Below are 25978 nucleotides of genomic sequence, written 5' to 3'. Positions count from 1 at the left end.
TACTGTTTAATATTAATGATCACACTATTTTACATATGCATATTATTGCGTATACTATCGCTTGTTTTTGCTTTTTCTTCTCCTGTTTTAATTTCGGTATCATGAGTAATAGTGCCCCCTAATAGCCCGGGTGTTTTCTGCACTATACGCTGTTTTCTGTCCTCTGAACTGTGTCTGTGAACCCTGAGCTGCTGCGAGGAGAGCAGGAAATAAATGGGGAATTCATCACAGTGACACCACATGCCTAATTGCTTGTATTTTATGGAATTAGGCAAACTGGGTTTTTTGGCTAGTGATTAATCCTTCAAGACCTGGAGGGAGGGAGACATGCAGATAGAGATAGAGGAGGAGCAGGTGTAAGAGAATCGTCTGCCTGCATTGATGGATCAAACTGAGTCTGCTGCTGAACAGTCCTCATCTAACCTCGTCCCTCCTTTTAGCCTCCGCCTGGAATGAACAAACGTGTCCATCATACTTATCCAGCTTCAAGCAAATCAAAAAGAATGTTGTCACCTTCACATTTTACCGATTACAGTTTGAATGTAGCATCATCTAAAAGTGAGAGAAGTCATTGACTATTTTTATGCACATTTTTGTGTATCACATAAAAAACGCTGGGTGGAAACATGCGCATACATTCTAAAAAATGTGCACAAAAAAAATGTATGCGCTCATTTGAGTCAGATAAATGTTTTATCCGATAAGAAAACGTCTCGGTTACGTATGTAACCCTCGTTCCCTGAAGGAGGGAACGGAGACGTACGTCAGAACTGAACCGACGAATGGGATCTTACTTTAGAGACCAATCCTACTTCGAGCATCTAACAACGAGCCAATGAAATTTGGCATGCGATCACGCATTCCACGCTCCGCCCCGCAGCGCGGGTATAAAACAGGAAGTGGAATGATAGATCAGCGCTTTTCCTGCTGAGGAGCCGAAAGGTGACCGGACTCCCAGCGGAAGCACAGCATCTGGCGATGGGACGTACGTCTCCGTTCCCTCCTTCAGGGAACGAGGGTTACATACGTAACCGAGACGTTCCCTTTCAGTCGGTCACGTTCGACGTACGTCAGAACTGAACCGACGAATGGGATCCCTATGGAAAACGCCAGGATGCTGGCCCTTCCAGCGTCCTGCTTGAGCGCACTGCACCGTCTAGTATGGTACGGAAGTCAGGGCTCCAAGCAGGGAGTACAGTCACTGCTGTTTCTGCAAGACCCACTCAGAATGACTATTGGATAACGCTGGGAAAGCGTGCCTACCTCGTTCTTGAGAGAGAGGGTACGCTGCGGGGCCACGTCCTTCAGGGAAGGAGAGGTGGCAGAATACACATAAGGACTAACCTGGCAGGGTAGTGCAACATATGGCAGTCTCTGGGGTGGTTCCAGCCTGATTGAAGGGGGGAAAGAACACGCCCAGAGACGACAGAGCGGGGCTCTGTCGAGGGAAAGACACGGGGCTAGCCCGAAGGGTAGCTGATACCGTGGAAGAATACACATATGGGGTTGCCGTGAGGGAACCGCTACATATGGAACCCAGCCTACAGCCACGTTACACAAGCATACGGGTGCAGGCCTGGCGTCAGACGGTCCGCAACGTCTGACACCGGAGGGGTGACGGAGGAGCTCGACAGGGTTAGCCGGTTTCCCGGGGAACACAACTGGAGACAATAGACGCACGTATCCGGCCCAGAGGGCGGGAGTGGCGTTTCGCAAGCCGACACTTAGAACGGGCACTTAACGCTCCTGGCCACTGGGGGCGAGGATGCGGGAAGATACCGGCTCTACACGTAAGCTATAGAATCTAGCAAACGTGTTAGGTGTCGCCCAGCCCGCAGCTCTACATATGTCTGTCAGCGAGGCGCCTTGAGCCAGCGCCCAGGAAGAAGCAACACTCCGAGTGGAGTGAGCTCTTACACCGAACGGGCAAGGCACGTCTTGGGACTGGTAGGCCAAGACTATAGCATCCACTATCCAGTGGGCTAACCTCTGCTTGGAGACAGCCTTTCCCTTCTGCTGGCCTCCGTAACAGACGAAGAGTTGCTCTGAGGTCCGAAGGCTTCGGGTCCGGTCAACGTAAGCACGAAGGGCGCGGACCGGACACAGCAAAGCCAGGGCTGGGTCTGCCTCCTCCGAAGGCAGCGCTTGCAGGTTCACCACCTGATCCCTGAAGGGAGTGGTAGGAACCTTGGGCACATATCCGGGCCGGGGTCTCAGGACAACGTGAGAGTTACCTGGCCCGAACTCTAGGCATGATTCGTTGACCGAAAGTGCATGCAGGTCCCCTACCCTCTTGATCGAGGCCAATGCCGTCAGGAGCACTGTCTTCATTGACAAGATTTTCAGCTCACAAGACGCCAAAGGCTCGAAGGGAGGGCTCTGAAGTGCTCGGAGCACTAGAGCTAAGTCCCAAGAGGGTATCGAGGATGGACGAGGAGGATTTAGTCTCCTCGCACCTCTGAGGAACCTGACGATAAGGTCGTGCTTCCCCACGGACTTACCTTCTACTACATCATGGTACGCTGCTATTGCCGCAGCATATACCTTGAGAGTGGAGGGAGACAGCCTTCTCTCCAACCCATCTTGTAGGAAGGAAAGCACGACACTGATCGAACACCTTCGGGGGTCTTCCCGGCGGGAAGCGAACCACTCAACGAACAGGTTCCACTTCAGTGCATAGAGGCGCCTCGTAGAGGGGGGGATGCGGACATCATCCCCTTGCGCTTGCCGGCAGGTTTCGCAGGCCCTTGGACGGGTTGGGCGGCCCCCTTGCGTCCGGCTCCCTGCTTCGCGGGTGGAGGCTGCTGCTTGGGCTTGGCAGGGGCGGAGGCGGACGCCGGGGGACGCCCTCGGCGACGAGCAGACTGGGGGGCTGCCCCGGGCGGCTGGGTGGAGGCAGCAGCGGGCCGCCGGGGCAGGATATTCTTGATGGCCTCCGTCTGCTTCTTGGCCACCGAGAACTGCTGGGCAAAGTCCTCGATGGCGTCGCCGAAGAGGCCGGCCTGACAGACAGGGGCGTTCAGAAACCGAACCTTGTCCGAGTCACGCATGTCTGTCAGGTTCAGCCACAGGTGGCGTTCCTGGACCACCAAAGTGGACATCGCCCGACCCAGGGAGCGTGCCGTGACTTTCGTCGCCCGGAGGGCGAGGTCCGTCGCGGCACGCAGTTCCTGCATAACTGCCTGGTCGGAACCACCCTCGTGCAGTTCCATGAGCGCTTTGGCCTGGTGGACCTGCAGGAGCGCCATGGCGTGCAAAGCTGATGCAGCTTCTCCGCAGGCTGAGTAAGCCTTGCCCGTCAAGCCGGACGAGAACTTACACGCCCGGGAGGGAAGACGCGGAGCGTGCCTCCAGTCCGCAGCGGTCTTAGGACACAGGTGCATCGCAACCGACCGCTCGACTGGAGGGATCCCCTCGTAACCCTTAGCTGCACCACCATCGAGAGTGGTGAGGATGGAGGAGTCAGTCGATCGCTGGCGAGCGCTATACGGCGCCACCCACGACTTCGTGAGCTCCTGATGCACTTCCGGGAAGAAGGGCACCGGGGCGGGACGCTGAGAACCAGCGCGACCCGTCCCGAGAAACCAATCATCCAGCCGCGAAGGTTCGGGACGTGGTGGAGGGTTCCACTCAAGCCCGACACTTGCGGCGGCCCGGGCAAGCATAGCCGTAAGTTCCGGGTCAGACTCGGGCAACGCTGTCACACCCGAAGGGGGCAACGCAGCCGAGTCTTCATCCTCGGAACCCATTAGCTCATCCCCCGATGCAGCAACCGACATCTGGTCCTCCGCCGGAGCCCCAAAAGAGACGACTGGCGCTCCACGTGGGAGGTCAGCGCGCCCTTCCGGAAGCTCCACCGGTACAGTGGAGGGGGGAGGGGCCCGAGGAGCCGTGAGACCCGTCGGGTTTACCCTAAACGACACCCTCTGGTCCCCACCAAGGTCATCAGCCAAAGTAGTAGCCCTCTGCTTTGCAGCTGGAGGACCACTAGATCGGGGGATGGACGATGGCGTTCCACCTCTTCTGAGGTACTGGAGACGGGACCGCAACACTGCAATGGACATATTCCCGCAATGGGAACATGTCTCATCCACGAACGCAGCCTCAGCGTGCTGTGCGCCCAGACACGAGAGACAACGAACGTGTCCGTCAAGCGGAGACAGAAATCGACCGCACCCAGAAACACACGGCTTGAATGACATCTTGAAAAAGACGCAGGGTCAAACCGTGTTGCTCTTTTGTGAAATGGAAGTCGCTCTTTTAGTGTGCTGAAGCACTCAGGGAGATGACCGCGGCTCCACACAGTTCGATCTGCAAGCCTGTGTGAGCTCTCAGTGATGTTGTGTATGTAATGTAATGAATACGCCCAGCGAACCAACTCTTTAAGGAAACGCTCAGCGAACCAACAAGCTCTTATCACTGAAGGACGGTCTCTCGCTGACGCGCCGTATCACCCGCACTGGCAGACTCTCTTTCACAGGAAGTGTTTTGACTCGTAGTCAGAAAGCTCTTCGTAGAAACAGCAATGAAACTGTTCGGCTCCGAAGTAGAAAGCGCTGATCTATCATTCCACTTCCTGTTTTATACCCGCGCTGCGGGGCGGAGCGTGGAATGCGTGATCGCATGCCAAAATTCATTGGCTCGTTGTTAGATGCTCGAAGTAGGATTGGTCTCTAAAGTAAGATCCCATTCGTCGGTTCAGTTCTGACGTACGTCAAACGTGACCGACTGAAAGGGAACTATGCATTAACTACGAAGGAAACACATTTACCAAATAAAATCCTCAATACACATTTTTTTTTAAAAGTGATGACATAACTGGACTAACCAACGGACTGATCTCGAAGCACAGAATCTGAAATGTGTGGGGGTTTTTTCCAAAGTGGTTTTGTTTGTTTTATGGTTTGCTTTGTTTTGCTTTGTTTTTATGTTGCTCTTGGTTGGAAGTGTTTTTTTTTTTGGTGACTTAAAAAAGGCTCTTTAACAGAGAACCATGAAGTTCTTATTTTTTATTATTATTATTATTACAAGAAAAAATTAAGTGCATTTCTTTCAGCTTTGGCAACCATTGTTGTATAACAAAAAATGCTTTGTTAATAAAGGCCTTCTGAAGCGATACGTTTGTGTAAGAAAATTATCTATATTTAAAACAATACAAACTGTAATCGCTAACCTCCACTAACTTTCATAAGCACGTTCACAAGAGACTGGTGTTCCAGCGTATAATGTAGGATGTAAGCATTTTTTCAAAAATGTAATGTAAGCGATTTTTCAAAAATGCTATTGAAAAGTTGCTGGGACCAAGCACCACAACAAACATGCAGCCAATCAGGATTAGGGGGCATATGATGGCGGAGGAGAGAGAGTGAAAAAGAAGGAGATTTGAAGAAAGACAATCCAAAAGAGAAAATCTTAGAGCAATATGAGTGGGAAAAGAAGGATTATGATCAGGCAAGAGCTTTAGGACCCATGCTAATATTAGAAAAGCTTTCCAGCGCCAGAGAGACCGAAGCGGGAAGACCTGAAAACGGATGCCGTTATTTCTGCTCCATACATGAGTAATATTGGTTGTGTGGTTTCACAGAAATAAGAAATGCTGTTGTTGTAATGTTAGCCATAGTTACAGGAAAGTTTTGTGTCATTGTTGCAACCAACTCTTGCTTGTATTTACTCATGCACTGTACGTTTTTGTGAAGCATTATTTTGCTTCTCTTCTGCTATGATAAATAGACATCCATTTGCATTAGCGTCCTTGTTAACGCGCCGGCATGTGTCGAGACCAGCTCTGGGCGAGGCGGTCGTGTGCGGGCTGTAAAGTGTTTGAGAATTTTGGAGGCGGAGAAATTAAGAGAGGGGGTGGGTTTGTTTGGGTCGATTTCAGATATCAACATAAATTCTGGGAGATCGCATACTGCACCTTTATAAAGGCATCTTCCCCTCCACCTCTCAGATCTTGCACATTGATTATTCACACAAAGAAAAGTAAGTGGATTCGACGGCATATAAGAAGAAACGTAAGTGGTTCTCACATGAGTTCACAGACTTTGAAATCCTCTGGTATAAGGCCTCTCTGATCATTCGTGCTCTGATGCTGTGTTGGGCATTGGACTCCTTTCTCCAGACCCCTTCAGACTATACGTACATAAAGAGGATTATCTCGCCTTCACGCCCGTGCCTTCCTCCAGGTCGATATGGAGACGTATTAAGTGAGTAGAGCATCTGCAGGCCTGTGATTAGGGGTTTCATAACGATCGGCTGGGAAAGGAAGAGGCTTTTGTATCCTTTGGCATGCAAATGAGCCCGCAAAGTGAGAAATTGATAGAGACCGAGAGGTTGTGCGGGAATGAGGAGGGGGATCCGAACGATCAGCGTGACCTTTTCACAGTGCCACCACTATAATGGGTTGCACAGCCAGCATCATGTGAGTGTTGATGCTTTTCTGCTGCTTTCTCTTTCTTTCTACCTCGCCATCAGCTGACTGACCTCAGGCCTCAACAGACCGTCACTTACAGACTGGGACTGATTCACTTCACTGGCCCCATGTTTGGCATGCTTAGCACTTTCATATAGGAAGCGATTAAAGAGCTTCATGCTAGTAAAAAGGACTCAAGACTTCATAATCACATTCATAAAGTTGGCGTTTAGGTTTACAATCTAATCTTATGGTAATCCTGCTCAAATGGTGGCAAGAATACTCAAATCTCAAGAAAAACATTTGTAAAATAATATTAAATATGACCCTGTCTGTGAAAACCCAGCTAAAGTCATTTTTTTGTGATTCACTGTTTTCTACATAAAATCATCCTACATAATGTAAAGAACATTCTGTTAAAATATAACTAAAATATAAATATGGCTATGTTAAAGATTTGCTGAATTCCGGGCTTAAAAAATCATGTTTTTGAGAATTTCCAATGTAAACACAAGCTTATTTTTAAAACTGCAACACATTTGATGCGTAATTATCCTGAATATGAGCCATATACCACATTAAAGCTGAGATTCTCCCATTTTCAGTGATATATGACACATTTATGGGAAAATTCTTAAAGTTTTGTAAAACAGGCCTATTTATTATGATGTGTATGTCCAAAAAGCACAAAAACATTCAAACGAATTGGGGGTACAAGAGCTTGATTGTAGCAACAATTACCTAGTCAATTAATTAAAATTATTTGTATAACTTTATTAATGAAAATTAAATATCCATGGAAAAAGTCATTAATATATAAATGAATTAATATATTACCTTTTAGTAGAAAATATCTAACTTAAATTATTTTACTGGGCTACTATGTTACATTAAGTTCAGTACTGGAGTAAAAATAAAGTGGACAGTTCACCCAAAAATGAAAATTCTGTCATCATTTATTTACCCTCATGTACCCTCATCCTGCACTTTCTTCAATAAACACGGTTATATCATTATTTGGGGTAATTCCACTGAGATTAATATCGGAAAAGCTGTTTAAGCAATCAGCTATTTTCTGTTCCTGCTCGCGTAACGGTACAGATTGCTCACGATTCGGTTTTTGTATCACGGTTTTACGTTCACAGTTTCAGGTTCACGGTTTCTGTATGGTTCGGTATTTGCTATGTTCATGGAAAAAGGGACTACTGTCAAATAAAAAACATGTTGACATCGGCTACTTCTTGTGTGAGTTTGTCCGTCCAAGCGCAAGACTTGAAAGAGAACTCAATAGTTGCGTGCTGTGAGACGTGCATGTGCGCGCTTTTGGATGACCGTACAGAGACAAATCTTCTCACATCGCGATCGCACGTGAGTTCACCACGTAGCACCCCGCGCTCCCCGGTTGGGAAACACTGCATTAATCTGACGTGCCAACATCCACAACATGTTTTATATTGACACATAGCAGGCCTGATATGACTTTAAATTAAGATGGTATATTGGCACAATTTTTAGCTACAAAACAAAGAAGAAAATATTAAAATATTGGCAATGACACGAAAATATCTCGCCAGACATCTGAACCCGGCTTAAGTCGCGATGACCTGATTGCCGCTCGTGCCGATTAATATTAATGTCTTTCTCTTCCTAATGGTAAAAAAATAATTTCCTTAACCGAACTATCATACGAATCAGCTGGTGTTGTTGCGCTGAAAACCTTAGAGATTTTTAGAAAATTTTAGAGATTAAAATCGATGTTTAGGGAGCCCGCATCCTGTATTTTTTGTGTGCAAAAGTATAAAGTGTAGTGTCAATAAAATCCCTAATTTCAGTAATTATAATGTTATGAATTAAAAATTGTGTGTTGTATCTCAAACCCCTTGGTATAATTTATCATTTACAGCAATAAACACAAATTACCTATTTTCCTCATTTTTATGGCTATGGCACTTTGACGATCAAAATCTCATAATTAAATTTTGCAACTTTAGCCGGGATTTCACAAATAGTGTGATTTAATTAATGTTGTTAAACTCCACCACCCTCGATTCTTGAGGGAGATTAACTCAGAGTACTTCAAAATATATTGCGTTTGATACTGTATAATTTACGGAAGCCCTGAACCGCAAAGTAAAAAAAAAAAAAAAAAAATCTATTATTTCGAGATTAAAGTCGAAATATTTTGAGAATAAATTTTCACATATTTTGAGAATACATTTTTCCTTTATTTCGAGTTTAAAGTCAAAATTACAAACGCAGCCTCATTGACGTTACAGCCCGTGTATTTTAACAGGGGGCTGAAAACTTTCATCATCCATCTATAGACACTTCTCTATATCTCTACGGTGTTTTTTTCTTGAGAGCTTGTAATTAAATAAATGACACCACCAGTAGCCTATGCTTCGTCGGCTCATATAATTGCATGGAGGTGCATGTTCTGGGGATCATATTTCAACAATTACACATCAGAAATATTTTAAAGCAGACTTTCTTTAGATAATACATTTATCTATACCTCTACGTGCTCAATTTTTTTGAGAATTTTTTTAAATAATTAAATACTAACTTGAGAGCTTGTAATTGAGCACATTATGCTTTCTCGGCTCATAGTTGCATGGTGTTGCATGTTCTGGGGATCATATTTCAACAGTTAGCCTACACATTAGAATAATTTAATGTATTAATTTACCTCTACGTGCTCAATTTTGTTTAGAACTTGTGAAAAAATGAATGCCACCTATATATATATATATATATATATATATATATATATATATATATATATATATATATATATATATATATATATATATATATATATATATATATATATAACCTGTTAGAATGAAGTACATAACATTACATGTCAGTTTGACATTATGTTCCTTAAAAAGACAAGACATTAAATCCATTTTGGATGTATTTTAAATGCATCAATATGTAGTCATTTGTCCTGATCCCTTGATTTCATCGGATATAAGCTGCCACCTCCATGCAGTCTGAAAAGTTTTTTCGCCTGTAAAGTCTATTCCTGTGCATTATATTTTGTAACGTCCTAAGAAGACATATGCCATGTTGGTAGATAACATTTTGTGCTGTAAAATGTCCTTTTGAAATCCTAGATAAAAGTAAAAAGCAACTATTATCCGTGTCAGAAGCAGTTAGACTTCCAGCGCAGCTCTCTAGGCTAAAAAAAAAAAAAAAACATAACGACTTTATTCTCTAAATGTTTCGACTTTAATCTCGAAATATCTCGACTTTATTCTCTAAATATTTCGACTTAAATTTCGAAATTATAAAAAAAAATTTTTTTTTTTTTTTTTACATTGCGGTTCAGGGCTTCCGTAATAATCAGAACTGTTTACTGATGTGCTTTTTGTTTCTTTGTTTATCAGGCTATATTTAGTTTATCTGTAACACTTTATAATAAGGTCTTATTTACTATCATTAGTTAGCTACAATAAATCAGTTAATATTAACTAGCATGAACAATAGTTACTACAGTATTTTTGGTAACACTTAACAATAAGATTTGTGTTAGTTAACATTAGCTAATGCATTAGTTAACATGAACTAACCATGAACGCCTCTGTTAAACATCATTTAATCTTTATTAATGTTAACTTGTGCATATACTAATGCATCTCTTATTATTAGTAGATTCATTTGTTAATGCATTAGTTCACATGAACTAACAATGAACAACACCTGTATACAGCATTAGTTAAATAAGTCTTGGTTTGTTAATTTATACATTTTAGATTTCTTAACATTCAAGGTGCATGCTGTGTGTTAACCTAAAGCATTATTTACCATGAATTAACAATGAACCCTTATGTACAATGCGCAACACTTAGTTACTTAAGTTGTGTTTCTAAACCTCATTTGTTGTGAAGTAGAAACCATTTGACCATCAGTTAATGTGTTTCTAATGTTAGTAGGCTCTTTACTAACATGATTTATCTTTAATAAAGTATTTATTATGTACATTTGTAAACCTTACTTTAAAGTGTGACCTATTTAAACATTACTTGATGTGTTAATACTGTTTGCAGGCTTTTTACTAAAATTATTAAGAGCATTTAGTATTGCTTGACTATCTTGTAAAGTAAAATTTACACAACATGTAGTTGCATTTACATAACACAATCATCAAACTATCAATTAACAATCGAAACCACACAAACACTTCTGTGAACATTTTCTGTGCATACAGAAGAACAATTTTTTTTTTTCAAAACTTATAACTCCACACTGCTTCAATCTTGAATGAAGTTCCAGTTTGGACTGTCTCTGCTTGTTTGCAATGCAAGGGTAAATATAAGACTGGTTCTTTGAATAAGGCTTTCTCTCCATACTTGCTAATGTTTTATGTTTTTGAGGATTGGAGAATAGTGTCTTAGTCTAGCATTTGTCGTTGAGTCTTAGGGTGCTTTCACACCTGCCTCATTTAGTTCGGTTGAATCGTACTAGAGTTCGTTTCCCTCTTTGGTGCGGTTCGTTTGGTCAGGTCTGAAAGCAGCAATCGCACTCAGGTGCGCACCAAAAGCGGACCAAACAAGCGTACCGAGACCTCCTTGAAGACTTGAAGATCTGGTCTCGGTACGGTTTCAAACGAACTCTGGAGCGGTTTGTTTGTGGTGAGAACGTGATCCGACCTCGAACAGAACCAACTGCAAAAGTACTGATCATTTTTGGACTGAACCAGCTGCCGTAGTCGGCTGCGCTGACATTGTGTGCATGATATTATTACCTGATAGATCGTTGGCAATATTTTTGGGAAGATGAGCATGTCAAGAGTTAATAATTAATGCACGCCTCCGCTTGAAGTGACGAGCAATGCGCGTTCGCCGCCTGCAGTGCATTAGAACGTTGTTTTCACGTCGCATCCGCGCTTCATTATAGAAATGTATTTGCATACTCTGTGGTAAATACACACAGTGTAGTAGATTATGGCCAGGGACAAAACTAGCCCGCGGTCGTCTCTCCATAGTGTTATTATAGTTTGCTGGCTTTGCCTCTTCTGCTGGAATTTTCCCACACGTAAATTCTGACCAATCGAAAAGCAGTTTAGGAAATACGCCCAATGCCATGCCCAATGAGTGATGTGGATGTTGTCACCATGGTTGTCACGTGCTTGCGTTTTGGTTCGTTTCAACTGGTTCGGACCAAAGCAATCAGTGTGGTGTGAAAAGGAACCAAAAAAGCTGAAAAATGCAACAATGTATAATTGTTTGCCCTTGGTACGGACCAAATGAACCGAACTAGAGATGTGAAAGCACCCTTAAACACGAGTCTTAAATTGCCTGAGCGAAGCATAATAACTATGGCTGGTCCGAATACCATTTTAAAGCTTCAAAGCTTCGGTAGTAATCAACAAAGCTTCGGAGGGAGGAGGCTGAACATATTCTTCTCTCTAATAAATATGTGGCTAAATGTATTTGATTGACATTTTTGTGAAAAATGTCAAGATGTTCCAATTTCTTTGAGACAGAAAGCGAAATTAGGGCTTGCATTGAAAGTTTTGTCGTGATACCATCAGCAGCTAACCGAACGGAACGTACTCTCCTTACGTCTCATTAGCCACCTCAGTAGAAAATAATCCCAGCATCTCAAAAACTCTGCAGGAATCCCTCCCATCTAGGCTTCAGGTGACTGTTCAGAGGCATTGGCCTGTCAGTGCACACCTTCCAGTCCAGCTGCGTGAGGAGACGCTGTTCTGATCGGAGACAAGTATCCATGCTTCAACACTTCCCTTAGCTCCCCTCCCTGTCAGATCCAGACAGGCTGTGTGTGAATGTCAGGATGTTATCCTGCTGTTATGTCTATGTCCTTACCCTGAGGTCCCCCAGGCTCATCCATCACTAAGAGAGACATTTCAGAGGTCTTGTTTGTGTGGTACGTCAGTCTAATAGAGCAGAAGTACACAGGGCGACAACACAGAAGATCCCATTGATCAACACTTAAGGAGTTCTGGACAAGGCTACTTTTGTTAACGGAAACTATTATGAAGATGAACACAATGCATTTGTGATTTGAAATCATTTATTAATGTACAACTTGGATCACAAACATAAAAGCTTTATAGGTTGTTGTTTTTTTCACTCAATATAGCCTTAAGCATCATGAACTAACTAACAATACTTTTTACAGTTGTTTTTATTAATCTATGTGTTGTTGAATAAATTAGCCTGAGCATACAGTACCATTTAAAAGTTTTGGGGTTAGTACATTTTAATTGATACTTTATTATTAACAAGGATGCACATACGCTCACAGAGAGCAAGGATGCCTTAAAGCTACACTCTGTAACTTTTCCGCCCGCTAGGTTTAGTTTGTTGACACTAAGTTTGAGCTCAGAATCTTGGAACATGTGGTCTTCACCTCACAGCCAGTGGAAAAGAATCGGGATAGGACAGAAATCATGTTGATGGATGCAGTTATTAACGTTACTGTATTATGAAGCAGAGCAGGACAGAGTGTTGAGGAGCTGAGCAAGGCTGCTGGAGTTATTGTTACGCAACACACGGCTCATGAGCAGCGGGACTTTTATTATGACGGGACAGTTGCCGGCGCCATTCTGCTTTCCGGTCATGAGTATGAGGTAACGCATCACTGTTTATCATAGATACATTTAAGCACCTGATCTCACAGATTTCCGTCAAATGAACATGGACCCTTAACTCAAAAATCTGTGGTAGTTTCACGGAATCGCCGAAAATTCCGTGATGGGTTCACGGAAGTGATGCCTATTTAAGTCAATGACAGGCATCATCTGTGGTCCACACACGGATTCCCTGTTCCAACACCTTGTCATTTTGATTCAGTCACCATAATTTATTTACATTTATTTTCTTTTTATTCAGACACGTTTTGAACACTTAACTAAATCCCTTCCCTAAACCTACCCATTTGTGTATTATAAAAAACTGGATATAACTGGCAGATACACAGATACTGGAGGCACAATTATTCAGAAACTACAAATATTCCAAGTGTTCTGAGGCCAAACCATTAATTTCTGTGAAAAAAATCCCCAAAAGCGATCAGTAATGGCGAGTCCATCCGCCGAATATTAATACATTTCAAATATTGTCGCCGGAAGAAACATCACATCAGCTCTGACAGCATTAACTGTTGTATGTCGCGTGACCAATTGCGTCATTACGTCCGCTTTGATTGTAAAATGCCATTGGCTCTCATGTTTCTCGTGACCGTTTGTATCATTTGAATCAGATATATGAATGAGTGTGTGTGTGGGGCGCGATCATCATTTCAACGATTAAAACATTAAGATCAGCTACATGAAGATATCGAATGACTTCAGAAGACTTGGAATGCAACATGAGTTAATACTTCTATACTGTTTCTGGTCCATTTTTGCAATAAATAACTGTGACTGTAAATGTATTTGTTTTATATTGTTGATAAGTGGGTAGGTTTAAGGTAGGAGTGGAGTTAGTTGCTCTGAAATATAAAAGTAGGCTATAAATATTCATAAAATCATGTCTACTTTTACAAATGCAAATAATTAAATGTGTGTTGGGAATCCGTGTGTGGACCACAGATGATGCCTGTCATTGACTTACATAGGCATCAATTTTCGGCGATTCCGTGAAACTACCACAGATTTTTGAGTTAAGGGTCCGTGTTCATTTCATGGAATTCTGTGAGATCAGGTTGCATTTAAGTGTGTTTAAAATGAAGTTATGACTCTGTTCGTTCACTCTGTGGCTGCTGTGACACTTATTCACACTGTGAAGAGTAAGGCGCTTCAGCCAAATAAAACCGGAAACCGAACGTAACGCAGATATGACGCAATTGACAGGCGACTCCATCACGCGTCCGCCATCTCTTAGGGTGCCCATTGTACACCATTCTCAACACTGATCTGTAACACAGAATATTGCGCAGATACACAGTCTCCAAAGTTGGAGCTGATTAAGCTCGAATTCTAACCAAAACATACTGATAACATGTGCGTTCTTTCAGTGAGAGGGACACACAATAGTACAGGCAATATTCATCTTGAGTCTTTAGTGTTTCAGTAAAAGGAAATATAAAAGGAATAAAATATAATAAATGAAATGAAAGACAAATCCATATTTCATCTCTGGAAGCCGGGCTAAGTGAGCAAACCCTGTTACTGCACTCCTGACATGTTAGGGGTGTGTGATGCCTCCAAAATCTAAACACACAACACCTTGTTACTATCAAGTGTTTAGTGACACATCACACATCCCTAGGGCAGACCCTCAGCCACTCCTCAAGAGACCAAATATACACTTTAGAAAACAAGAAACTAAAAGCAAAATCATAACTGGAAAGAATCATTATACTTATATAGGAAGATAAATATTGATTAAGGTTTTGATTATGAAGTTAAATAGGATATATACTATAAACAGGTATATTGAAGCCTTTCACAGTTAAACCTTGATGATGATGATGATGATGATGATGATGATGATGATGATGATGATGATGATGATGATGATGATGATGATGATGATGATGATGATGAATTTCTGTGAATTGATGCAATTTAATTCACAGAAATTCAATTTGGCCAACTGAAAAATATTGATTTGATGAGTCGCTAGACAATGTTCAATTGGAGACCAGATTTTTCTTTAAAATGTATGATTTCTGAAGAATCTTGTGACATAGAAGACTGGGGTAAGGATGCTGAAAGTTCAGAAAATCACATATAATTTCTATATGAAAATATATTCATATAGAAAACGGTTATTTCAAATTGTAATGATATTTTACAGTATTACTGTTTTTACTGTTTTTTTGATCAGATACCTATTTGCAGCCTTAGTGAGCCCCAAACTTTTGAATTATATATATATTTTTAAATGCAATATAGTATAGTTATAAATTAATTTAAAAAATGAACCTAACTGTAATAAATAATTTGTTATAGATTTTGATTTCATTACAAAATAAATAAAAATGTAGGCACGTGAAATAAATAAATAAAAAACTATTGCCTAAGAGACCTAAAAGCTTTAATTTGTCTTCAGGTGAATTTAACGATAATGGAAAAAGGGTTTTCATAATTCATGTGCTGATTCATTCATCTGTTTACATGTTCTTTGAATATCCTGTGTGGAGTGTGCACATGGACTGTGCACTCCTTTCATCTCAAAATGTTCAAAATTACTGTGAATCTAAGGATGGATGACTGTTGTGTTGAAACCAGCTCTAAAAAGTAAGTCCAGGTCTATTTTACAGATGTCAGACCTTTCTTTTTAACACAGATGGCTATATATAAATCTTGCACGTCTTTGCTTTGTATCAGAGCTAGTGGAGGTTCAGTGAGTCACTCTCTTTGAAAGTTCAGTGCCATCGATTGGACTGCAGTATGAGCTCAGTTCTCCACGCAGCATTGAATCGCTCTGCCGATACACCAACATAGATGCATATTTACTTTCCTGTGAGATCTGGCAGCATGCATCCAAGCATTTGGTGAATAAGAGGTCCTGATGAGCAGGATCTATTGATTGCATGTTGTGTAAGGAAAGGAAGATGTTAATATTTCAACTGGGACAGCTGGTGCCCCGCGTGCTGGGTATTTTCCTTACGTCGCAGCCTGTTTTTGTTCAGTTGCAGCTCAAGCTTTCGCCAACATCTCTGAGCGTATGTGCTTCCGGTGCTGTATTTGGATCAAGCGAAGTTGATGAAAAATGAAATAAAGGAGACACAGTCCATTGCTCAGCTGAAGCTCTAGTGTTGTATCTGCAGGGTGAAGCAACACAAATCATCTTTCTCTCCTAACCTGGAGCAGTAATGTGCTTTAATTAGAAATCTGAATGGATGCATTGTGGCTGGAGGAGTAAAACGATTCTTGATCAAAGTTCACATTAAGCATTTATTTGTATTTTGTTACATAAAGTGCCATTTACGAACCACATTCACCCTTAAACATCAATAAACAAAATAACTAAATAATTTATTATTATGTACTCACGTAATTAAAAAAAGGGTTACTTTATTTTGAAAGTCCAAAAGCTACTAACTATAATAGAACTATAGGGCAGTCGTGGCCCAATGTTTAAAGGTCCCATGGCATGACATTTTTATTTTATGAGGTTTTCAACATTTATATGAGTTCCCCTAGCCTAAATGTTGTCCCCAATTGGCTATACATTTTGATCGGTGTAAACCGTTCAGGCTGTCTTTCTCTGCCTTTGAGAAAATGAGATCTCAGACGAGCTGATCTTGAATTCTCCTGTTATAACGTCATATCAGGAAAGGTAACCGCTCCTTCCTCTGCTTTGTCCAGAGAATTAGTAGAGAATGGATTCAGTTTATCAGTCGCGATGTCAGCAGCACAGACATTAATATATGGATTTAACAGCACCACCACAAACAGTGAGTAACAGTGTTCATTAATGCCTGATCTGGGATCAGTGAGTTCTGATGTGTAGCTAATCATTCAAGTTCACACAGACTTTCTTTCTCTAATCATTTAATACTGCTATTAGTCCCACAGCTGGCCATCTTGATGCATCAGTAAATCAAGAATGACTAAAACGATCAACTTCACTCATTTCTGTTAGCAGCATGAAACAAATCTGCTAATTAAATGATTAAACTACAGAGAGCGATCAAAGAACACTCTTTATAATGTTTAGATCGGTCAATCACACATATATCTCAGTGGACACTTGCCCAAACTGCCGTTTGAATGGCACTGCTCTAGTAATTATGCTCAACATAATATGCTGCTCCTGTTCGCACCTGATTAAACCACGCCCCCTCCGCACGTAATCTCATTTCAAATGCAAAGATGTCAGCCAATCACAACAGTGGGTGTTTTCACTGAAGACTCACAGCAGACACTCCCCTTGAAACAGTGCATTCAAGCCAGAGTGCTAATATCAGTATAGAAAAAATGCTTTTATTTTTAAATTATGAAATGTTTAGATGTAAAAACCATACTAACAATATAAGTATGCCTCAGGAAACATTATGAAATATTAAAAGAATCCATGTCATGGGACCTTTCAAGAGTCTTGTATCCTGAATGTTGAGGGTTTGATTTTTAAAGGGTTAATTCAGCAATTAGCATATGGCTTTGTATCAGTAGAAACCCCATGGAGTATATTGGAATGATCAAATATCCCCCTGAGACAAGAGATTTATGCATTTTATTTCTGGAAAAAATCCTCCGATGACACAATATCATCATTTACGTCATCTGAGAAATTTTTGGCCGGAGGCTAAAGACTATGCCGGTAGAGGGAGCGATTTCCACATGTTTTCAACTCACACATGAGGAGTAGGGTAGTGCTCACAGTGCTCAGCTCGGGCAGCCGCAGGCATTCATGTAAACCTGAGCCCGTGCACGTTGTGTCCGAGCCCGGCCCGGCCCGACACATTCAAGGTCCCGTTCTTCGCGTGTTTTCGAAGCTTTGATTATGTTTACAGTGTGCAATATAACATGAGTTGATGTTTCGTGTGTAAAAAAACAGTATTTTTCACACAATTTACTTATCTGTACAGCGCTGTTTCCTCTGTCCTAAAAACGGCCTGATGATTTCCTTGTTCTATGAAGTCCCTCCTTCAGAAATACGTAACGAGTTCTGATTGGGCCAGCGCTTCCCGTGTTGTGATTGGACAGCAGCTTAGCGCACTTTGCCCGGAAAAGTCCCGCCTCTTACCATAACGGGGAGATGCTAGCGCTGAATGTGCGCTCTTCTCCACGTGGGAGAGCAACAAGACCACGGCCCCTATTTTGCGTGTTCTTGTGGGTGGAGGGTTAGTCAACAAACGGTTCTGGTGACGTCATTCAAGCAAGGAAGTGAGGGGGGTGTAGTCCAAACCGGCCGTTCGCTGTAGGCTTTGAAAGGGAACTTCTGTTAAATAAAATATCTCGCTTGGCATTGAACTTTGAGCTTTATAATTTTACAGATATTATTTATGCTCCAACAGCAACATTACACACTAACTAAAGTTTGAAATATGGAATTGCGAAGAACGGGACCTTCAACTGTAATAATGAGCCCGAGCCCGTGTTCTGATGAGAACGAGCCTGTAATGAGCCGAGCGCAGTGAAGCGGACCAGTGCGACTCATGTTAACTAACATTGATAAACTGAAATGAGTTGATACATCGCTGTTTTCTCCAGAGCGACTGTACAGTCGAATCAGATTTTGTTGCAATATTTTCCTGTTAACACTGTGAAGCTGCTTTGAAACAATCATCATTGTGAAAGTGCTATATAAATAAAGTTCACTTGACTTGACTCAGCTCAATAATCCACAGGCGCGCACTCATGAACCACTCACCGGTAAAATAACGTTTGCTCAAATCCAGCTCAGACATTTATCTGTAGCTTACTTTGTTGTAGCCATTAAACAATGTTTTTTTTTTTTTTCTTCATATTTATGTTGAAATATTATGATATTATTTTTACATTTCATCTGATTATGATAAGTGAAAAGATGCGAGTGGGTCAGAAATGATTTTGGTGGTTATATGTAGTTTAATATTAAGTTTTGTTTTATAGAAAGCATTTCTTTCATTTTGTTTAAATTGTATCTTCATTTTAATAAAGTCTTCTTTGGCCAATTGCCTGGTTTTAATAAATAATAAGCAAATAGCAGACTATAATCGTGACATGAAGTAATGGGAGTGATCGCTTTCATTGCTCGTACTGTAGCGTGTCTCATAAATAAACAGAAACTCAGCAGGCTACTTGCCTCACAGACATGAGAAATATGTGTATAGAAAGCTTGAAATGTCCACTTTTAAACAAAACGATTCAAAAATATTTGATTAAGAAAAGTGCATTGTTCACGCTGCGAGCAGCTTATGACTGAGCGTTCCTGTTCAGAATGCTGCGCTTCATCACTGCACAAGCTTCACATTTCTTCTACATTAATGGCCCAGTTTAAATACAGATTCATCTTCCCAGAGCTGAAGTACTCCTTTGTTACCAGCAGGAAACCCATGACTGAGGCTGCAAGGCACTTAACTTGGGTGTGTGTCCCAGGGGGGGAACTAGGGGGTGGCTGGGGGTCTTTGGCCTAAACTTGGTCACCCTTTTAGCCACCCTGCTCACAGCTGCTGTGTCTGTCTCTTTTTTTTTACTTTTTGCATTTATTTAAATGCAGAACCGTCTCTTTAAGCGGACTTGGAAACTAAAAATCGCCATTTTCTTGGTCAATTGGGTCATTTACGTGAATCGCGTAGAACCGAAGAGGGTTCTTTTTTTTTGGGGGGGGGGGGGGGATTTCTCTGGGCCAATCGAAATCTTAGCACTTGCGTCAGAATCTTGAAGCACACAGCGTATGCATGACCTGTCATTTTATTCGTAGGCTATCTAAATATGAGGAGGGCGCTCTCACAGAAAAGAGTCCAAAAGCGGATTCGTAGAAACTTACTGTCACGCTGGAGCTGCAGCTGAAGGAAAACAATCGTTATGAGCTGAAACATGACGACGACAATCAGACGATTGCGACAATATATGCTTTATGTGTGTTTTTCAAGCCATCTCAATGTAGGCTATTTATTGACAATAAAGTAGGCCTATATCATATGAATAATGCAGTGCTAACTGACAGCTTTTTAATTGTTTATCTTCTGCTCACCAAAGCTGCATTTATTTAATCAAAAACACAGTTAAAACAGTAATATTGTGAAATACCATTACAAATGAAAACAGCCTTTTTCTATGTGAATATCATAGACTGTAAAAAAAAAATATGGACGTAGTGTCCGTGTCGTCACCCATAGGATTCCTATGAGCCGTTCTGAAGCTTAAAGTAGAGTCGAGCTGGGCATTGCCATCTTGCGAGCGTGTCACTCCCGGATAACAGAAGATGGGCAAAAAGGTGGGATGTGCGCGGAGCTGAGGTGACACAATGACTATAGAAGGCAGATAAATGTCTATTTACATAAATGCAGCATATAAATATATATAGCACAGCTAGACCCGTCCCCCAGCCCCCCGACACTGTAACCTTTTTTACTTTGAGGAGTTTGCAGGTCTGTTTAAGACAACAAAAAATGTCAGACTTTCATACGTGCACTCCAACTTTGCTTTAGCCATTAAACTTCATCAGAACAGAGAATAGTGAATAGTATATATATAGCCTACATCAGTAGGGGTATACCGATATATCGTTAAACGATATGTGTCATTAATGGAATATTCCCTCTATGTAGATATCAGAGAACAGTTTAACATATTGTTTCAACTCATTCTAGGGCACCTTTAAAGCGACACTCCTCCAAGTCAAAGTGCAAACATTATTTAAACCGCCAGATCACATTTAGTTTGTATAATTATTCAAAGCATTTAAGATGGTTCATTCTTACATACTGCATTAATAGCGGGAGAGGCAGGGCATAGCAAGCATGTGGAGAGAATGTTTGCCCTCATTGAAAGTAATGTGTGAGGGGGGGAAAAATAGTTTACGGAGTTTGTGACATTATTAAATTATTAATCTTTCCTACATAGAATAATACAATGACTATACATAATGTTGAATATAATGTAAAATAATGCAATGGGGGAATATTTGTGGGTCCTGATAATAATACACAAATAATAATAATATAATAATAAAAAAAAGTAAAAGAAATTATAGTTAAAAAAAAGTTTTTTTAAAAATATATATAAAATATATATATATATATTTAAAAAAAATTGATAATTATATAAAAAAGTATATATATATATTATATTATATATATATATAATATTATAATATACGTCAGTGTTTCTCAACTGGTGAGTCGCATTGTGTGCAGTCAAAGAAACAATAAGCAACTATTAATTCTCAGTTTTTTCAATGCCACTTCTTTTGAAAGACGTGTGAAAGCTGTTAGCACTTCAGTCAAAGGCTGAGAGAAATGTGTTGTCCTTATTCAGTGTCTGCTGTCAGATTGGATGTTCTCAGGCTTTATGTCAGTAAAACTCAGAAAAACTAACTTTCCTGTCCTAGTGCCAGCTGGTATTGTGCACTCTTGAATATCACATGCAAATGTGGTGCGCTGTATATCAATTAAAATAAAGTACAAAAGAAACTACGAGCATGCAAAGTCATAGTTCTGTCATCAATTAAGTCATAAAATAACCAAAAAGACAATTAAAGTTGCTTCAAAACTGTGCATGCATGTATGTATTTGTTAATTATGCATCACATGTCTCTGGAATAAAATATCCTGCCATGTGAGATCACAATATAAGGCATAAGCTGATATGTATTTTTTTATATACACAAATAAATGTGTTAAATTTGCCTAAATTTGTTAAGTATAAAAACAACAATGGATCATATTTAATATTTAAATGCATATTTAAATGCATAAAAATATAATGTTCTTCTGCCCTTATGCAGTCTTGCACATGGGGATTCAATATAGAGAACACACTTTTTTTTCCTAGTTTGTACTGATTTTAATTTATAATAAACCTGTTGGAATTATTTTTTGGGGAACTAATATAGAAAGTTGAACATTTAGTCTTTACTTTTTTGCTTGCAAGTTTTAGAAAATTGTTGAAGAGTTCATTGATTATATAATATTCAATGAAGATTGAATAATTTAGGCTATGTAGTTATCTGCATGTTTCATCCATGGATATGCAAACAAGCTGGCTTTTTGAGAACCAGAACCGAGCTGACTGAGCAAGTTGAACTTTAGCTGTAATGTGAGCCCCTTTATTAATATGGCTGCAGGTGAGGGTAATACTGTTAAAAAAAAATGTCAAATTAGTACAAATTAACTATTCATTTGTGTTGTAGGCACTAAAACAGTCCAGTACATCAAAGTCAAACTAATTTTTATGGTGAAATAATGAAGATTTTTGTTCCATCCCAGTAGTCAGTAGGCCAAAACTGATATTTAAACTTTTTGGTACAAGCATACAACCTGTCCAGTATTAATATTTAACCCCTTAACATGTGTTTTAGCCAGGTTGCTAGCTTAGAATTTTTATTTTTATTTTTCATTTTAACACTATAAAAGTGGGAAAGGTAGATTCTCTTCTCCCCGTCCCCCTGGAACCTTTACATGTCGACCTTCAAGAGCAACCTTGGTTTGCCGAATATGATCACACAAGATGGGGTGCTGTATTCATCGCAGACATGGAACATCTGGCACAGACGGCACCACGGGGCTACCAGGGATTCCTAGATGGTGATTTTGTAGCCAAACACAGCTTCAACAAGGTGCCATTCGATCTTTGCCTTGAGCACATCAACAAAACCAGAAAGGTTGCTGGAGGATTGGTGAGCATCACTCGAATTGAGAAGGCTAGAAACCGTTGGTCCATCACCTACAATGAACGTGCACCTTTAGCACAGGACACTAGATCCCTGTTTGGACTGACACATGATGGAGAAGATGATGAAGACAACCAAAAAGACTGCCTTCCATCAAGACTCAGAAGGGATAATGATGATGTCTTTGGACTTGTAGACCAATTCTAGAGATACCACGTCTTCCAACTGGAGAATATGTATGAGTTGGTGTCTTTGACAACCGGTGATGTCTGCTATGAATACAGCACCCCATCTTGTGTGATCATATTCAGCAAACCAGGGCATCATGCTCTTGAAGGTCGACATGTAAAGCTTCCAGTCACCTCATCTCAGTGCCCGTGTGAATGCCAAAAGAATAGACACAAGATACAGGTATTGTTGCCAAAAGGTATATGTTGGTTTATCTTCATTAGCCTTCCAGCAGATCCATTAGCCTAGGATCTGCTGCTTCATGCCAAATCACAGCTGTGCTGCTGACACAACAGTGCCCCTTGTGGTGTGATACTCTTGTGGTATTTATTGATTATCATTTTTTAATGATCATGCTTGCACATAAATTGGATTATATTGCACATTTGCTCAAAATTACTGTAGGTAACATAGAAAATGGAAGCACTTGGGGGGGGGGGTCCACTTTTACCACTTTTAAGATTATAGTGTTAAAATGGACAAAAAAAACAAACATTTTCTTAGCTGACAACCTGGCTAAAACACATGTTGAGGGGTTAAATATTAATACTGGACAGTCTATATTCTTGTACCAAAAATGGCCGACAAAGTTTTAATATCAGTTTTGGCCTCCTGACTATTTCATAGTTATTACTACTAACTACTAACCCCTAACCCCAAAGAAGTGCGAGAGCAGTTATAGTAGGATGGAATTAATAACTATAGAGATATGTCAGTTAAATGTAATGTGTTACACCATTGTACATAAATTAAGTCAAATAGCACCATAGACCACCATCTACAGTTCTACGTTTCCGCTTAGACATTAAAGTATTATAAACTTGTGCATTATAACTTGTCTCTTCCTACAAGCTTTAAACTTGGCTTGACTCATTCACATAGCTAGGGGTACTGATTGATAGAGGTTTTGGGATACTTTGTTATATTTCCAAGCTGATATTAACTTTGAAAACTGGTTCCCTTTAGGCAGAGATTATTTTTTTTCATGTTCTAGTTCTGTTTTCTCTTATACTGTACAATGAATGTTTATTCTGACACTTTAGCAGAAACTTTAGTTTATTTAGACACTTTTGACACTTTAGTGTTAGCTTTCATTTGATACCATTGTTATGTATATGGTCTTTGTGGTTGTGAAGATATTCAACATTTATCGTTGGCATATCGAGTTGAGCAGGAAACAAAAAAATTGGCCTGAAATTGCTTGTACAAGTCACGCAAACAAAAAATTCAGCTTGATAACCACCCTAATATCTTACCAATGGATGTCTTCTAACAAAACAAATAGGGTGACAGCTTGTACCTAAACATGTCCGCAAAAGTCTTAACAGAAGCCCTTTTCAGAATTGGCCCCCTGACTAAAGACCTGCCCTGCCACCCCCCAAAAAAAATCCTGGCTCCGCCTTACAGTTTTCAGTGTGTGTTCACTACTCGCTGCCCCTAATGTGTGTGCACTAACTTGGATTGGTTAATGCATAGGACAAATTCCAAGTATGAGTTACCATACTTGGCCTTCATGTCACTTATAAGCATTGTTTGGGAAAGTTACTTTTAAAAGTAATGCATTACAATATTGCATTGCTCCTTAAAAATGGAACTACTTGCGTTACTTAGTTCCTTTTATTGGAAAGTAATGCATTACGCTACCTTTACATTTATTTTTCTTACCTGGGCTGGGCTTGCAAACAAACACATAAATAAAACACAAACTTGTTGAGTATTTTTCCTTTATTAGTATGGTTGAATTGGATCATCAAAGGTCAGCATTAAAGATACTGGTTAATAAAGTGAGATTAAATACACAAGGTGTATTTGTGTTGTTTAACATTTAATTATTTCTAGTTTGTGGAATATTCTGAGTTTGCATTTCACTGTTTTTATTCATTTCTAGGAATACTGAATCTGTTTTGAGCGAGACGAGAAAATGCATGCTTACATTTAGTCTGTAATAATAACCATTATGTTAACCATCAAGATAGCTTTCAGTCAATACATGGAAAATAAAGTACCTTGCATTACTTATTGAAAAAAAAAAAAAAAAAAAAAAAAAAAAAAATTTGTTGTAAATTTAAAAGTAATGTCACTTTACCCTAACACTGCTTTAAGTAACTACATGTCAGCTAACTCGCATTAGAGTGTTAGTAGACTGGTAGGTTAGTGTTAGTAAAACATTAGAGTTAGTAGAATAAGTTGAAATGTATTTGCAAAAGAAGTCAAATGTCTTTTAGGGGACCATCAAAATAAATGTTAGCCGATATTAAGCAGACAGTCTACTAATACTCTAATGACTGCTAGTTGACATGTAGTTGCAGTGTTACTTAGTAGAATGTCTAAAGTGGACTATCGAAAGACTATCGAAATAGGAAAAATGAGGAAATGTTCTTCTACTGCCTTCATTAATGCATCAGATCATTGTCTTCACCCTCATGCTGATCTCTCATTATGTTTATTGAAAATTACACATAATGACAGTTATTCTGAAAGGTACAAAATCTATTCATATATAATTGGCTTTTACTAGGCAGATGCTATTGTGAAAGTGAGACTGTTTTCACGATTCTGAATCTGACATGAATATCCCAATATTTGACATGTAGCTAGAGAATGGATTAACACGTGCCATATGATGTAATACAAATATTATAAAAATAAGAAAACGTATGGCGGTCCGAAACTGTCACCTTGTTAGCATCTCTTCTGAGCTATAGCCAAACACTAACCCATCTATATCTTCATACTTTTCGTTTTTATTAGATGAAGCAACAGATGCCTGTCTCTCCAAGAGATGGATGTCAGTCATTCACAGAAACTCCTATTTAAACAGTGAAGGTAAAAAGTAATTTCCCCCGAGTCATCTTGTCTATGAGCTGGCAGACGTGACCATGCATTAGTCACAGCACAGAGATGTTGAGATGGCACAAATGGGCAGTGTCTTCAATGACAACAGTCACTGATGAAGTCTATAAAATCACAACATGCATGCTTCTGGAGCCTGTCTCTAGTGGCTAGTCAATGAATTGCAGTTTACATTACTTCCATATTGGCTTCAAGAGAGATCGCGGGGGGTGCTGCTTGGTCTTATTACCTCATTACC

The 25978-nt window shown here is 40.3% G+C and overlaps 1 protein-coding gene across 2 annotated transcripts in view; it reads left to right on the top strand.

Moving 5' to 3' along the window:
• doc2b (double C2-like domains, beta) overlaps positions 1-25978 on the top strand; it is a 288545-nt gene that overhangs the window by 48091 nt on the left and 214476 nt on the right. Inside the window, exon 1 of one of the 2 annotated variants that reach the window (XM_067437769.1) lies at positions 15587-15632. The exons of the other annotated variant lie outside the window; for it this stretch is intronic. Within the exon in view, the coding sequence (XP_067293870.1) occupies positions 15602-15632 (31 nt within the window). The 5' untranslated portion in view covers positions 15587-15601. Of the gene's footprint in view, positions 1-15586; positions 15633-25978 lie in introns of those variants that run through there. 2 annotated transcript variants of the gene reach the window in all.

The sequence above is a fragment of the Pseudorasbora parva genome, chromosome 3 (genome assembly GCF_024679245.1).
Source record: "Pseudorasbora parva isolate DD20220531a chromosome 3, ASM2467924v1, whole genome shotgun sequence".
Lineage (NCBI taxonomy): Eukaryota > Metazoa > Chordata > Actinopteri > Cypriniformes > Gobionidae > Pseudorasbora > Pseudorasbora parva.
The sequence above is the reverse complement of the archived record's forward strand: the minus strand, read 5'-3'. Positions and strand labels throughout refer to the sequence as shown.